This window comes from Sorghum bicolor, chromosome 2 (assembly GCF_000003195.3).
Source record: "Sorghum bicolor cultivar BTx623 chromosome 2, Sorghum_bicolor_NCBIv3, whole genome shotgun sequence".
Classification (NCBI taxonomy): Eukaryota; Viridiplantae; Streptophyta; class Magnoliopsida; order Poales; family Poaceae; genus Sorghum; species Sorghum bicolor.
Window position 1 is genome coordinate 69,501,377 of NC_012871.2, and position 17,027 is coordinate 69,518,403.

At 43.4% G+C, this 17,027-nt stretch overlaps 2 protein-coding genes across 5 annotated transcripts; both read right to left on the reverse strand.

The window, feature by feature from the left end:
- On the reverse strand, window positions 203-2,887 carry LOC110432939 (protein translation factor SUI1 homolog). Its single transcript, XM_021454222.1, has 5 exons — window positions 2,424-2,887; window positions 1,078-1,153; window positions 765-976; window positions 600-653; window positions 203-510 (listed from the first exon to the last, which is right to left on the reverse strand). Exons 2-5 carry the CDS (start codon window positions 1,112-1,114, stop codon window positions 466-468), a joined length of 348 nt encoding a protein of 115 aa, XP_021309897.1. The 5' UTR covers window positions 1,115-1,153; window positions 2,424-2,887; the 3' UTR covers window positions 203-465.
- Window positions 5,022-16,979, reverse strand: LOC8080148 (tyrosyl-DNA phosphodiesterase 1). Of its 4 annotated transcripts, none has more exons than XR_002450240.1 (17): window positions 16,778-16,979; window positions 16,502-16,708; window positions 16,090-16,281; window positions 15,711-15,983; window positions 14,598-14,816; window positions 14,086-14,146; window positions 12,275-12,351; window positions 11,942-12,199; window positions 10,871-10,960; window positions 9,992-10,126; window positions 7,675-7,824; window positions 7,098-7,190; window positions 6,410-6,463; window positions 6,234-6,324; window positions 5,771-5,848; window positions 5,561-5,693; window positions 5,022-5,470 (listed from the first exon to the last, which is right to left on the reverse strand). XR_002450240.1 is itself a non-coding variant. In XM_021454217.1 (17 exons), exons 2-17 carry the CDS (start codon window positions 16,517-16,519, stop codon window positions 5,397-5,399), a joined length of 2,007 nt encoding a protein of 668 aa, XP_021309892.1. In that variant the 5' UTR covers window positions 16,520-16,708; window positions 16,778-16,977; the 3' UTR covers window positions 5,022-5,396. The 4 variants fall into 4 exon arrangements, 3 of the variants coding, with proteins under 3 accessions (XP_021309892.1, XP_021309893.1, XP_021309894.1); XM_021454217.1 differs by having other exon boundaries at window positions 7,087-7,190; window positions 16,778-16,977; XM_021454218.1 differs by having other exon boundaries at window positions 7,087-7,190; window positions 16,773-16,977.

The window sequence follows — 17,027 nt, forward strand, 5'->3', positions numbered from 1 at the left end:
CAGCGAAAGTTCAGCATATCCTCGTCACTGGCCCAGTAGATGTGGTATGTGGACATGACAACAGAAACTGAATGAAAGTAAAGTTCAGGAAAAACATTCGACACTACACCTCTCCAATTCGACCATACTTATCCTCGTCACCGGCCCAGTAGATGTGAACAAGTCATCAGAAACTGAATGAAAGCAAAGTTCAGCGAAAGCATTCTGACACACAGCATACCAAATATTGTTTATTCAATCTTGTTCTGATAAAGAAGCGAGCCATCGAAGTTCGATGGAGCCTCGTACAAGATTCGACACAACGGTAACAAGCATACACGCAGGGAGGGGGCTATGTGTTATGTGTAGTATAGGAGAACGCGCAGGCGTAGTAGTAGGCCTGCTTGTACACAGCCAGATAGATATGCTCCACCTCAGATATATAGCTGCTTTGCATGCAGGGCTTGCTATGGACCCGGCGGTTGCTCAGAAACCATGAATCTTGATGTGTTCCTTCTTCACAATGCCGGCCTGCCAGGACACAACAGGAACGGAATTAACCATCTTCGTGCAACGCTGCATGTCTATGCGAACAAGATGAAAAACCAAATGGTACCTACCTGGACAAGGAAATTAGAGACGTTCTTCCTCTGATCACCCTGGAGTTGAATGACCTATAGTGGCAGAACAAATTCATCAGGATAATTAGCTTCTATCGTAGACAGGCGAAGCTAAAAAATGCATAGAGATGACCTAGGAACACAAGTTCGTCAGAAGCACCATACCTGTCCAAGTTCTGGGTCCTGGACCACTGTACCATTGCAGCAAAACTCTTTCTTGAGATCTTTGAGGATCTTGCTGTAGCTGAACTCCTTCTTCAATCCCTGGACAGTAGTCAGACTCTTGCGACCATTACGCTGCTGGATGCGTACATGAACGTAGTCCTTTGATCCTGCTGCCGCACCAGAGTCCCCAGCATTGGCCTCAGCAAAGGGATCTGTATGTGTGACACAGATTAGAATAAACTGCATGTATTCCAGGCATGGCAACCAAAAGACAACTGAACTAAAAGAAAACGAAAACAATTAACTAACATACCGAAGGCAGTTGGGATCTGAACGTCGAGATCAGACATGAAAACTTGATTGGTGAGAGTGGCAAGCTACACCAAGAGCTGTACAAAGGAATGATATAGATATTAGAGAAAATTCAGTGCAGACAAAGGCAACCACAACACACTTTCAAACATCTACATTTTCTGTGATCAAACACTACTAAAAACACAGGCTAAGTTTCTACTAGAGTCATAGGGGTGCACACCATGAAACAATAGAGAGTAGAGGTCAATACTGAACACAGCTGACGACATTCTTCCATACAAGAATCTAGGAGCAATTTGTACCGAGCCAAGCATATCTAGACTATATGATATAGCTTTTCCTAAAACTAAGGGGTAAAAAATAAAGCTAGCAGAAATGGGTTATGTTGAAGAATTCAGTCACAAACCCCACCATGTGACCATCTCTATAAGATCTCAATGACTTTATATCATTGTCTGTGCAAGTGTCTATGACATGGGCCCATTGTAATTTACCTCATCATTCCTCTCAGCAACTATTTATTCCTACAGTCCAGATAACTTTCAATTAAGTGGTCCTAAGCTTTAAATGAAGGCATCTCAATTGTAGAGAAGATGCCAGGGATAGATGGATGCCATCCACATTAGAAATAAGGAGTTAGTTATAATCAAATCAACCACCCCAAGTCCAAAACAGAAATTGAGCTGACTAGAAGCATCAAGTCCAACCCTTTCAATTCCTATGCTCTAACATACATACAAACCTAATGAGCACCCCTTGGTCTTTATACTACAAAGTACGAACAGCTAAAAAATGCATCCTTGGTAGTACTGATCTGCTTAGGTCACTATCTTTGGCTTCACATAACTGTAGAATAAGCAAAGCAAGGGGGCATAAGATGACATGCTTTCATGTCATGAAGGATTTCATCTAAATTATTTCCATCAAGATTAATTCTTTCTGTACAGCCATGATCAAAATTTTGCCGAACATAAATCCTCTGAAACCAGAGCAAGCTGACTGTTGGAATTCAGGGCCAGCAAACCGTACCCAGTCTGATTACGATTACTTAACAGCCTCACGAACAACAGTCATACTAAGATCCAGACAAGAAAAACGATATCTAACAAAAAATCAAGCATGATCGCAAACTTCTGGGGGGGGAATAACGACCTTTTGTTCATTGACAGGGCTGACCTTGATTAAAAGAAAAAAGCAAGATCGACACACAAATTCAGCGCAGTAGCCTAGCACATACTCAGCAAAACAACTAATCTCGTAAACCAGGACACAATAATCACAGATTTCTTCTTCAGAGAAAAGGGAAACGGAGAAAGGGGGAACGGGGGTGCAGTGCATGCATACCCTAGGAGGTGGTCGAAGAGGAAGAGGTCAACCAAGAACTCGCTCGGGAAGGATGTGGATCCTGAACGGGCGCCGGGAAGTCCTTGGTGCTCTTCCCTCTTCTTGGCTTGGATGGCGCCCCCTATATATGGAGGAAGAAAAGGAAGGGAATTTATAGACGGGAGGATGAGGACGCTCGGAGCTCGCTCCGTCCGTGGTTTCTTCTTTGCTTGCCCCCCTTTTTCCTCTTCTCCGTTTCTTTTGGCCGCGAAGCCGGCCTGCTGATTAATGGCTGTCCTCCACCGGTACAACACTTTTTGTGTGATTGGTTGTTTTTGCGGCAACCACTCTGGTTGTCACTCTGTGTGGCCTGCCACGAGCAAACACCGTCGGCCCTTTTTTTGTCTATTCCACTAGCAGCACCAGAATGGCGTGCCGCAGAGGATCCCACCCATACAACCGACGTACGCGAATGGTTATCCCATAGCAGCGTCCAGACGACGGTGCCTGACACGGGTTTTATCGTTAACAAATTATTTTATGGTAATTAACAACTATAGTCGGACGGCAATGGCAGTGGCGTCCGCGCTCAGCGATCCTCCGGTCCGGGAAGCAGCTGCCACGGCGAGAGGACCCGTCGACCAGACCCAGAGGGCCGTGGGATCGGGTTCCATATTCCCTAGCGGAGGCGGAGTGCGGAGCGGAGCGGAGCGGGCGATTGGCCCTTGGCCGTGGCCAGAAGAAGATTCGCGACGGCAACGCGTCGTTGGCCCACCGCCGCGCCCGCTCCGGGGCTGCCTGCCTGCCTTCACGTGGGCGCGGTCGCGGTCGCGGTCGCGGTCGCAGCCTGCAGCCGCATCGCGTTCCCCGTCCCACGAGGGACCCGCCGGGAGATTGGCGTGGGGCGGACGCGCGGGTAGAGCATCGACCATGCGCGCCCGTCACGCGTTGCCGCGTTTCGGCGTTTCGTTGGCGGGGGTCGGGTCGTGTCGTGTCGTGTCGTGTCGCGCTTGGCGTGGCGTGGCGTCAGGGCGGGACGTGCAGCGCAGCGCAGCAGCGGGCGGCGGGCGCGCTTGCCGTGATCTGGAGCCGCGGGGCGGACCGAGCGGACCAGCCGCGTGTCACCAGTGCCGTCGGTTGCTGGCTGGTGGACGGGGGGTGGGCGTGGGCACGCCGCTCCCGACGAAACGTGCACAGTCGCGGAGGACACGGAGACGCGCGCGGCCGGGGCCGAGCAAGCTGCCGACCTGTACGTACGTCCGGTGCGGCGAGTAGCGAGTTTGTTTCCGTGGAGCCCGGCCCGTCAGCAGTCAGCACCGTCACCGACAACGTCTGGCTTCACATCACATCCTCTTTGCAACTTGCAAGCACGGTTTCGTACTTACCAAATACCAATGTAAATTATAGTGCATGCCTTATGAAGAACAAGCTAAGACCCGTTCGACACGGCTCCACTTCACTAGTAAAGCTATTTTTAGAGGCTTAAGCTCCATAAACAGTTAGAGCCATTTTGGTAAATCGTTCGACAAAACAGCTCATTCCTTAAAATACTCTCACAGAACACCACTTAGGATGAGGTGAAGCCGAGAGAAGCCACTATTTTTGGCACCTTTGCACCGCAAAAGCTCTTAGATCATGTTTTTAAGGAGCTTCATCGGTGGAGTCATTTCAGTTTACTTCTGTTTGGTAGAAAATAACTCCAAACAGCTCCTTAAGCCGCTGAAGAAGCCCTGCTAAACAGAGCCTAAATTTACCACCGTATTACAATTATATTCTTGTGCATATATGAATAAAGCTACAAAGCTGCCAAACAGAACCTCACTGGTTAGGATCATCATGATCAAGAATCAATAAAGTTATAAAGACTAACAAGAGCGATGACAGCCCCAGGAATCGAGGAACAACTTAGGGTACGTACGCTAAGTGTTGGCAAGTACAAACCTGTAGCTTAAATTTAGATCGTTCTTTGTGAAAGTAGCTTTGCACAGAATAAATTCGATCCGCAGCTAAAACTCCATTTTGTTTCACGTCTATATAGAGTGAAACTAGCTAGCAAGGTGACACAATATAAGTTACCGTTTATGGAGGTTGTTGATTTAAACATTTCGAAATGTCACGCTCTCGATTATCAGCATGTTCAAGAACGATTGAGCTCACACATCATGTGATACAAGTTCGTTTTATGTTCAAATATAGTTTAGATATGTTAAAGTCTTGACCCGTGCCAGCGAGCTGTACCGCTGTGCGCCGAGTTGGTTCAGTGAATGTGACTCGGGAAGTCCGTGAGCGACGACAATTTTTCGCTTCAGTGGTTCAGGGTGATCATGATAAGGAATCGACGAAGACTAAGGACTTCTTTAGTTCGGAAATCTAGCATTTTTGTTTATATTTAACAAATATTATCCAATCATAGACTAACTAGGCTCAAAAGATTCATCTCTTCAATTCCAACCAAACTGTACAGTTAGTTTTTATTTGTCTATATTTAATACTTCATGCATGTGTCTAAAGATTCGATGTGACGGAGAATCTAAAAAATTTGCAAAATTTTTTTGGGAACTAAACAGGGCCTAACAATGCCAACGATGGCCGCAAGAAATACAGAATCGACTCAGGGTATGCAAATGCTGCCGAGTACGAACCTGCATGAATTTAGATCGTTCTTTTACAGGAGCATATATAACGATACTTTGTGCGGAATAAATTCGACCAGGACAGCTAGGTGCATGTATAAACACCGCAGTAGCAAGCAACCAATGCCATTTTGTTCACGCAACAATCAATGCATCAACAGCAAAAAATATCGAATCCTACAGTGCCCACCATTGTCGCCACTGATGGTCGAGTGGCCATGAACGCAGGGTCACGGGACGAGAGGAATCATGCCCTACCTTGCCGATGGTTCAGTCCGATCCGAACAGTAACAGGGTTAGGAATCGTCTTTTTTCGTTTCGGGATAATAAAGACAAACAGGAGCGTATGCGTATCTACAAGCTAGCCGTGTCGTGGCCAGACGGAACCATACACATCCTTCTTTGTGTACCTCCGATCCCATGACCAAGGGACATCTGAAAGCAAAAGAACTTGTAGCCTTTAAGAATACTATTAATAATTATTATTGAGAATAAACCATACCTACGGTCAAGGGAATGACTAACCTTGTGTGCCATAAGGTTGTGGAGGAAGCTGGTATGGCACAGGCAATTTCACAATAGATGGATCCTCTTCGTCCCCTTTCCAGCAAAGAGTGACCAGCTTGGTCTTGATCGTCCTGCCAATGGCGACGCCATCCTGAACATGCATGTAAAAATCAAGCCAAAATTTCCCAGCAACTTTTAAATGACAGTGGAGGAATAATTAGGAATTACCCGGCTTGAGCGGCTCTTTTCCGTGCATGAAAATTGGGGTATTGATTGGAGCGTTTGGGGCAAGAATAATACACCTAGCTGAAAAGAGGTCAAACGATGGGACATAAGCGATGATTCTATGAGGCGTGTGGATCACCTACAACAGGTAGTAAACTATTCTTGGCTAGATTTTAAGGGCACTCACAATGCAAGACTCTATCACAGAGTCCAAGACAATTAATTACATATTATTTATGGTATTTTGCTGATGTGGCAGCATATTTATTGAAGAAAAAGGTAGAAAAAATAAGACTCCAAGTCTTATTTAGACTCTAAGTCCACATTGTTCGAGGTAATAAATAACTTTAGACTCTATGATAGAGTCTGCATTGTGAGTGCCCTAAAGGCTGAATAGTGTTCCTTGTTACAAAATCTGTAATCCTGAATGTCCAGAAAGTATCATGAAAAACGAAAGAGGTAGTACCTCATATGAGCGTATCATTAGCTGTGTGTTGTTCTTCTGCAGAGCGCCCCAAGCAGCTTTGCTTAAATTTGATGAGGTAAGCAGAAACCATCTGATGGGAATAGACAAGAGTTTTAGATGATGGTTGTCATACAGAGTTATTCCCTGGAATGGAATGAGGTCACATGAAAACTTACGCGATGTTTTGGCCACTGTAACGAGTAAAAGTTTTTATGTGAGGCATAGCCCGACTGGTACAGGAAAAAATCAAGGTCAGAATGTTAGTCCATGACAACAGTAAGCAGCATTGAAAGATTAAGAAATGAAAAGGAGGGCAATGCTTTTCAGGCCATAAAGCATATATGCCCACTTGAATGTACTGATGCTGTTTGGTTTACCCAGAGATTATTGACTGCCCTGTTAAGTAGGATAAAAACACCTGGCCTCAGTTATAGTCAAGGTTTTTTTTTAAGACCTACTACACTACAGAAACATGTTGACTTGATCAACCTTCACAAAATGTCAGAACAGCAGGGCCAGAAGAGACACCTTCACCATTTCTAGGCCCTTTTACTGATACTGCCCCGTTGGCCACTCCTCAGTAAAGAAATATTTTTGTAGATAAGCTACACTTATGCAGGATGTTTGAAGCCTTAGGCACTTAAAAGGTCCTGAACACCATGTGCCAGTCTTTCAATCATGGCTATGCCTTATGCTATTCTGTAAGTGGTAAAAAAAACACGGTGGTGCAGTGGTACATGCATAATGGGCCAAAGTCTGCTATATAGCAGCTTACTGGGGGTATAACGTTCATGTAATTACATTTAAATAAAATCATAGGTTTTCAGGTAACTACAGGAAAAAGAGAGCATACCAGCGACCTACATGATCCGCTTTCCACCTGGACCAATATTTCTTCAAGAAGTCTTTCTCAACATTCTTTTGAGGGCTTGGAATGCAACTACCAGCTGCATAACCCTAATATGAATATAAAACAGAGATAATAGTGGGAAAATAAGATAGATGATACACAGGTAAATATGATAGATGATACACAGGTAAATATGATTAGTAAAATTCATATCATGTATCTAGCAAGCATTGATCAGAGTGAAATATTATTATGTCTAAATGTAAAATGTTCATGAGGCCAGTACAGGTCCATCTTGGAATATAAGAACCTACTACTTGTTTTAAACAAGTTGTTTACATGTCATGATGTCAAGACTCACAAACACAGATCTGGGCGTGTTTGGTTGGGACCCTGAGCGAGACAGCTATGGCCAGGCATCCATCTCAGCCCCAGGCGCGGAAAATCCAATGCCTGGGAATGATGCCTGGGCCAGGCAGCTTCGACCAATCCACAACCAAACAAGCAAATACAGCATGGAGCCTTCTGCTCATTATAGTTTTGTATGTTCACACATAAAGAAGAATGCATTTGAGCTTAAGTTTCTTCTACCTCTATTGAGCACCGAACATCCTCCACTGTAGGCCAGACAATCAGTGGTTTCCCGATTCCTAGCTGTGATCCATCATCTGATTTACCAGCTGACAGCGAGCATGCAAATTCACTCATCCATTTCTCATCAAGTGACCCCAGGGAAGAAAACTACATCCAAGAATGAACAAATGGTAAGCATCCTACAAGTTCAAATTGAAAGGTGATAGATGATAATACAGAACTTTTTACTAAATAGAAAGGATCCAGAAGTGTTAAATAGGAATAGTACCACATTGTGTATCCAGATAAGGTGTTAGTCCTATGTACCCTATATAATCAGCCCATGAGGCCCAATGCAATATATCAATCAATACCGAGACATATTCTCTCTCATGGTATCATTCGCCTAGGTTTAGATTCTAACCCTAGCCGCCGCCGCTTCCGCACTGCGCGCCCCCGGGGAGAGGTCGATCTCCGCCGGGGGCAGCGCCCCTCTTTAGGCGCCCGATCCTATTGATCCGGCTGCCATCGTCGTCGTCGCACAGCAGATCGGGATCTCCCCTACGTCATCGCCAGGTTGCCGCCACTGCCTTGTCCCCGGGCCCGTCGCCGGCTATCGCCATCAACACCTGATCTTCATCGCATGGAGGCGGATGGATCTCGCCCCGTCCCGTGCCGCCGTGGTGGCGGCCAGGGCCGGCCACACGCCTCGACCCTACGCTGCCAAGGAGGCAGCCAGATCTGGCGTGTCGCTATTGCTGAGCGGATCTGCCCATCTCCACCTCGTCGATCTGCGTTGGCGCCTTCGACCCCGTGTGTTCGTGACCCGCCGTGCGCCTTGCGCCGCCCGATCGGGACGCACCGCTGCCGTCGTGTCGTCTTGCTGGGTACACCTGATCTGCTGCTGCTGTATTTTTTTGGTTTGCCTGATCACTGATTGGGATTGAGTCGCCCACCGCCCGTCGACCTCGCGCGTTCTACTCCGCCATCGGCATCGACTTCATCGACACCGTCTCCGAGTACTACGTGCACCTTCTCCGAGCAACAGGGCTGTTGTTGTGTCGCCTCATCGGGCCACAACATCGTTGTCCGTGTGTACGCTTCGTCGTTGCATCTCCATCGCCGTCATCTGTGCATCGACGACTGTGCTGTGCAATCCCTGCTGCGCCATCCGTCTGCACAAGGTCTTCGTCCTGCTGATTGGGTCTTCGTCATCGAGCTGCCACTACCCACGTCGTCGTTGAGACCTGCTCGCCGACGCGTCTTCTCCCGCATTGCTTCTTCTTCGTCTAGCACAACCACACGGTTGAGGCCCTCTCCCTTGTACGCTTGGTATTGGCAACACTGACGCGTGCTTTCGTCCCCGACGCGTTGCTGGATCTGGCACATCTAGCTGCGCCTCGGCGCTCGGGCGACTTGACTGCATTGACTTCGGCATCGACCCTCCCGTTCCTACCCCGTCTGCCTCGATTGCGTCGTCGCCCTTCTTCTACGACGGTCCTGATTGCATCGACTTCGGCATCGCCCCCTCCCACGACGACTGCCTCGACGCGTCTCTGTCATTACCATGGCGCCCCTTGTGTGCCTGCAGCTCCATCGACACGCAACACGATCACAACTACGTCGACCTCGGCCATCTTCAGCACGACTTCTTCGACCACGGCTACTACATCCTTACGCTCGGCTACCTCGACATCGGCACAAAGGGCTACCGCCTTGCATGAGGACTCATCGGCTTCTTCTCCAGCCACAGCTTACGCGGCGCATCGACTGTTATGACTACGGGGAGATGTTACTTATCAGCTTCTTCTCCAGTCTTACCGTCTGTAGCGCTCCCGCTGTGACTGTGGGGGGATGTTAGAGTAAATAGGAATAGTACCACATTGTGTATCCACATAAGGTGTTAGTCCTATGTACCCTATATAATCAGCCCATGAGGGCCAATGCAATATATCAAATATTCCACCAATTATATTTTCCTTCAAGAAGTTCTATTTTTAAGGTGATAATAGATAGTTTCGTACAGTCGTACCAACCCTCCATTGAATACATTCCTATGCAAGCAACAATGATCTGTTTGTTATATGCTTCTTTGTTCATCATTGCAATATTTGCAGTTTTGCACAGCTCATTGGATGACATTAGTATGCTACAAAGTACTCGAGTGGCTTTCAAGTTAAAGCTGTGGTAGAAATACTGTCAAGGCACAAGTTTTGTGTCAATAATTTTTATTCCTTAATTTCAAATATCTACATATTAAAGATCAAAAGATTAGTTTTACCACCATTTTTTTCAAAGTTGCATGCTCTAAAAATGAATAAATGAAAAAAGGTACCTGATAAATCAAAGGGGACTTGCAAAATTGTTTATTGAACGTGATTTCATCAAGAACATTCCTAAGCTTCATATGGCCCCACTTTCTAATATTGGGGCCCACATGATAACCAGGAACCGATCCAATCAACCTGACCTGTGAATGATTTAAATCAATTAAGACTGACAAATAATGGATAAACTAGCAAAAAAGGATGGGTTAAATGTGTGTTTATGGACAGTAGTGGACCAAAATGGATGTAGCACACTTTTATGAATCAACATGGAATTTATTCCTCTAAATGAATATTTTGTACTATACACGGCCAAAGCATGCACTAAATAACTGAATATGCAATTCATTTGGCATGATAAGGGCCTTGTTTAGTTTCAAAATTTTTGGCAAAATAAGCACTGTAGCACTTTCGTTTGTATTTGACAAATATTGTCCAATCATAGACTAATTAGACTCAAAAGATTTGTCTCGCAAATTACAGACAAACTGTGTAATTAGTTATTGTTTTTATCTATATTTAATGCTCCATACATGTGCCACAAGATTCGATGTGACGGGGAATCTGAAAAATTTTGCAAAATTTTTTGGGAACTAAACAAGGCCAAGCAGTTCATCAATTAATGCACATAATAACAAATTCAGTGCCAATAAACACATGATTAACAAACTGCCATGTTTCCAGCGTTTATCATTCTATGCATAGAAACTTGCCATAACACTAAATGACATTTTGACAGAAGTGCTAACTTCATTGCATGTGACAAATATTCTCTTTGGTTATTCATTTCATTTCCATGTCAACCTAGTTGAGAGAGAAAACAGGAAACTAGTCATTCAGCACTGCATGCAAGTTTGAAGCAACTTTGAGGTTCAAATTGTACTAACCATTGAATTTCTATAGTCAAATTTCCTAAAGAATGCTGCATTGATGTTGACATCACCAACCTCGGGGAGATTTACGCTGAACTCAGGCCACTGCATTGTCATGAAGTGAAATTTCACTTTACTACCTAAAATAGATAATATGAGTTCAAACAAACTGCAACTACAGGGGAAACAAACAGATTGTATAAGGCAAGAAGTAGCAAAAAGAACAAAAAGAGGGAACTAACATAATCTAGACAATTCCAAAGATTATGCTAGGATGGGTTGGAGAACAAGAATGGAACTTATTGCAGAAGAACATCTTTAAAAGATAAGCCAGATTATATCTTGTGATCATAGAAACATTCTTTAACTTGTTGAAGACATCTTCCAAGCATGCTTTACTGCTTATAACAACATATATGACAAGGGCCATCTATATGTTCCAAAAATTCATGACTTCCACTCTGAAAAAAAATTTACAGAGTTCCGTATTTTAATATTCAACAGTATTTAAAGTAACGGTGAATTTCCACTTCCTTTTCTTCAAGCAATCATTCAGCTGTCTGGAAAGGCACAATATTCATAAGCTATTTCTTTAATGCAAACTTTTTGTTGAGTAGTTGAGTGCATCAAAACACAAGTTATTGTGTCAATTGGAAGTGTCAAAAAAATACAAAAAAACATTATCAGCTTCTTTTCCTTCTGACATGATAAAAAAAATGACAGTTTTAAAATTTCCAACGATAATTTTTAAGACCTCAGCCTGTTCTTGGAAGATATGAAACTTTGGGAATTTGCTGGAGTCCATAAACTCCAGGATCTAGGACTAGGTCAGGTTGAGGGCTAGTTTAAAGTAGCTTTGCTTTGATTGTGTCCTTTTTTATTTTCCAGTAATTGTAATAATTTATGTAAACCTGAGCCTCAACCCCTTTGTTCTCCTAAGCAAGACAAAGTGGGTTGTTTGTATTTCTTTCTCCTATTACTATAAAGATACGGGTCTCCTGTGTGTTTGAGCAAAAAAACAAAACATAACCTAAAAAAAACAAATTTTAAAAGATTAACGATAGGCCAGAGAAAACACCCTGTTACCTTAAGTGCACTGAGATAATCAACTAGATCATTCTCAAAGGGAACTTTATTATTCATATCATTTGTGTCTTTCCAGGGAAAATCTTGCATCCATAGTCCCTGACTTTTGTAATTCCAGTCAACATGTATCAAATTTGCTGTGTGCACAACAATTCGAATTCCTTGAGGATATACAAGCAACATGGCCTTAGAATGATGTGTTCCAAATGAAATTGGGAGTGGAGGTTTGTGGAGGATCCAATTTGCAGGCTTCAGTTTCTGTCAACCAATCATGAACAAGAGAATGAGAAAATGAAAGTAAAGATTACAAACAGTTTTTCAACATTTTGCAACCTTCATAAGCTCTAATGAAGCACCATCTTGTCCATGTAGAACCAGGACATGTGGAACCTTCTTCAAACTTGGACATGCTGCACGATGGGTATCTAATTAGTATTAAATCAAAAATCAATTATTTAATAATGATAAAGGTAGGACATTGATATATCACTATGTAGCATATTGAACATAATAATATCAGCACAACTTATAGACTTATAATTGCCTATTCAATTGACTTTTTCAGAAGCAAAATATAACAGTGATTGGAGCAGCTAAGAACCACAGGTGGGAAGAGGTTTTGTGGTATTTGCAGTTCAAACACAGGCAAATGCACTGTGTTTGAAAGAAATTAACCACGTACACTATATATAAAGGCAATCTTCATGTAAAGGCTAGCCTTGTACTGCCACATTCCTAACTACTATTGTAGGCTCATGTGACACAACAAATAACCAACTTCAGATACATCCCTTGCTCCCTCAAGTACAGTAGCCCAGCACAAGCCTCCAGGAGTCCAGGGTCTGGGCATCAGCTCCGGCATCCAATGGTACCGCAACCACTACTTGTGCAGTTGGACTCACAGTTAGCTTCAACTGTACTCACTGACAGCCAGTTGATGTGTCCAAATTTCTAACCACTCACTTTCTGGCCAGTTCGCCATCCTCATTATCAAGCACTACCTTGATGGTGCTAGACTTCCCTTTATTGCCATCCTGCCACATCTCCAAACGCCCAGACTCCAGATATGGACAGGGGCAAGCTCCTAACCCCACTATCCATTTAACTTTCTTGAATTCTAGTTGATTCTGTCTCTCGTTTTTCCAGATAGGTATCTGTAGTCTCCTTACATCTAACAAAATGTTAATATCTCATTTAAAACTGTTGTTAATTGATTAAGATTCAGATATCTGAAGTGGCTGCGATATTGATTGGTCAATCTTCATTTGATTTAAGATCTCTGAATGATCCCGGTTTCAGGGCTTTGAATGATGGAAGCTAAATGGGTGTACGCATGATTGCAAGACAAGTGTTATCGACCTTTTCTTGAATACATCAGCACTGTTCGAATGGAAGCCAAGATGCTCTATGGGTTTGCATGGAATAATATTTCTAGTTGACTTTGCCTGGCTGTAGTGGATTACTCTTAAAGTTATGTATCTGTCTGGTTTGCACTTCCATCAGCTGCATAGTTCACTGTTTAGTGCCCTGCTGTCCTTCTATAAGAATAATAGGCCCACTCTTTGGAGATAATGCATAATGTATATTATTTAACTTGCAGGCGTTATTTCATAGTTCATACTCGAGATAGAACTCAAATTGTCAGCTGGCTAAACAAAATGACACACTGCCCGATCTGGAGGAAAGGGGGAAAAATCTAGGAACAGATGATTTTAGCTCAAATCTGACTATCTGAGTTTGCAACTAGTACCTGGAGACTTGCTACCACACACTTAAAAGTCATAAATATGATAGTCCACCATAGACAAAGCATTGGGAGAGAATCTATCTGTAGTGAAGCTAAGTAAGCGAAAAATGTGGCGATTTACAGTAAAAAAAATACGAGACATGTTCAAATTCAAACTACCACCAATATATTGATGTGCAGTACAAATAAAACATTTGGAAAATATATTAAGTTGAACAAATGTGTTTCACTATAGAGCATGATAACAATATATACCACATTGCCCTAGCACATTGCTTCAATGTTTCATTTTTTATACGAACACAAGGTTCTCTTTTATTTTGAAAAATGAACAGCTAACAATTTGAAAAATCAGCTATTTGGAAAATAGACAACTGTATACACTAACAAAACTTACCAGTAAGCAACCAGTCAATGTCCACCATGTAATTTGAGAGTACAGCAAGAAGCACTTCACCCTAAGAATCCATTCAGATGTAACTGTAAGAAGTAAAATCTACTATACTTCTCAGTGAATTAGGCAATGTAAGCATATAGCATTTCTTCAAGGGAACTGGTTCTGAAATAACATGGAATAAAGGCCCAGTACATTATTAAATACAATAACATGAAAGAAATGTGCAGTACACCAGTAAATAATTGAACATTGCAGCACAGAAGTGCTTTTTTTTTTTGGTATTTGCATCACAAAGGTTCCGCTTGAGCACAGTGAATCAGTGATGGTAACCAGAGCATAATGCACAAAAGTTTTTTCATCCGCTATTTAAAAGGTAGGAATTGGTTCTTATGCAACAGTTACATCACTAGCAAACGTTTATCTTAACAGCACTGGCATGTTGAATACTTGAATGAGATGAATTGGTCAAACATATTCTATCGAAGAGTTCATGCTGGATAAATGAGCAAGACCTGAATGACATCTTGAATGCTAACTGAGGAAGTGTTAGTCCATGATGGAAGACCTTGGACACGCATGAGCCGAAAAGTCAATGGGAGCATATCTTTCAAAGGACCAATAGAGTGTTTTCTCTCATTATTTCTTCCAGAAGAACCAGCACTGTCATGTGAGCTTATTTTTTGGCCAGAAGTCATGCCAGAAACAGCTGTGTTGTCTTCCGCGAAGCTTTCCTGTTTAGATAGGACACAACATAATTTGATGGTGCACTGTGATTTTACACAAGGAAAGCCAATCTGCCAATACACAAGTGAACTCTACTACTCAGCAAGGAAAGGTGCACAGAGCACGTGTATGCACAGAAAGGATCAAATTATCAATCGTATTCCGAACACTAGGATTTACACTCATGTGTAGTGTATGATTATGGTAGAAATCTTTTTTATTAAATTTCCTTTCCAGCCTTCATTCATTACTCCACTTGCCACTTTCATTCTGAGTTTATACGAGGAAAAATAGAAAACTGTCTGTAAGGTGGATAAAAGGGAAAAGGAACCACCATACCATAGCTCAAAGTCATCCATACATGCACTCATGTTTCATTGGAACTTTGCAGAGCAAGAAAAATAATGCATAAAATCCTATATTACAAAAAAAAATTTGGCAGACCTAATATCAAGATTCAAGATATTCATCATTGAACTTAGACCTAAAACAATAATAACTCAAATACACCCATTGTGACATGTTATTTCAGGCTGTATAACTTTATTTCTGTTAGCAGTACCAGTAAATAAAAAAATAGCTCCTGATCTATATGGTTCCAACAGTTTCAGAATAACTGCTTCTAGTTTATGAACACAACAAAGGGAATAGCGGAAGTAAGTAAGCATTGGCAAGTCCCTTGTTTTTCAAGCTTGCTACATCTTTCACTAAGAGTCTAAGACTAGTTTTAGGGTTAACCAAGTACTGCCCCAATTAAGCAGACACTCAAATCAATTAAATTCAGCTGATAACAATAGGAAAACACTCCAAAATAATTATCACTAATATCATGTATTGTCCTGTTGTCAAACAAACAAACAGTACACGAATGGATTGGAAAGAAAAATAGAACGTTAGCTAACCTGTAGTGTTCTTGCCAAAGCCTCATCTTCCATAATCTGTCTATTCCTCTTGACTGCTGCACTATCTTCCTCACTATGCCTCTTACCCTTCTTTAAGTCGCTCAAATGCATTGGTACAGAAATTTTATGTTCATCACCCATGTCCACATACTTCACGAAATAGTCACCAGGAATCAGTTCCAGGACATCACCGTGTGCAATCTTGGCTTTCCCTGTAGCACAAACCTTCCTCCTCTGCCCATTCGATCGCACCATTATAGGGTTTGGACCTTCCTGAAAATCCATTAACATAGAACTTATACAATTTCTTATTTCTGAATCAAATGCCGTTGAAATACAATGATGTGGCACCATCAACAATCCCCACATTTTTTCATACCACTACTACTTCAATGGAGCCATCAGTGGAGGCGTGGAGGCTCAGATGCTTGCGGCTGATCCTCTTGTCGACGACAACCAAATGATCCCTCCCAACTACATTGGACCCCTGGAATATGGGAATGTTTGATACAGATCCGTTCGATGAGCCAGCATTGTCCTTGGTAAGAGGGACTAGAGTGCCAAGCCTCACCTAGAAAACCAAGGCACCGAATATCACTTTAAATGAATGCAGCACATCGTCTTATTTCTTAAGAGTGTTATGAGTAGAAGGAACCCATCCAACCGCAAACTTTCCCCCCGATACCGGATAGTGTGATGGACCAGAGAAAACAGAGATCTCGAGAAAACATGATTCAGAGATAAATTGCTACACTAGATTTTGCGGAGAAGAAGGAGAGGCTGTGGCTTACTCGAGATGCGGAGGCCATGGTGGGTCTTGGAGAAGGGGTTTGAGTCTAAACCCAAAAACCTAAACTCTAGGAGAGGAGAGAGCTCGTCACTGTGAAAGAGATGTGCAAGACGATGGCGAAGGCTGTAACACGCGGGAAGTGGTGCCGTCTTCGAATCATTCCATGAGAACCCTGTTGAACATCTGAGTTCTACTCCTCTTCAAGTGACTGAGAATTTGCAAGTGATCAGTCAACAATGATTGACACTAGAGATTTGAATTTGGGGGGTTACCTTACCTGAGGTCTCCGGGCTTACAGAGGTCGCCGGGAGCTCGCCGGCCCGGCGGTGGATACTGGAGGCGCGCCCAGCGGGTGGCGGGAGACAGCGTTTGGGCTGTGGCGGTGGCGGGACGTCGAGCGGTTAGCAGCGTCGGAGGCCGCGGGAGGTTCGCAGGCGGTGGTGGCTGGCGGAGGCGTCGGGCACTCGGGCGTCGAGGAAGGACGACGGAGGCAGGCGAAAGCGAGAGATGGGCGCAGATCTGGGCCG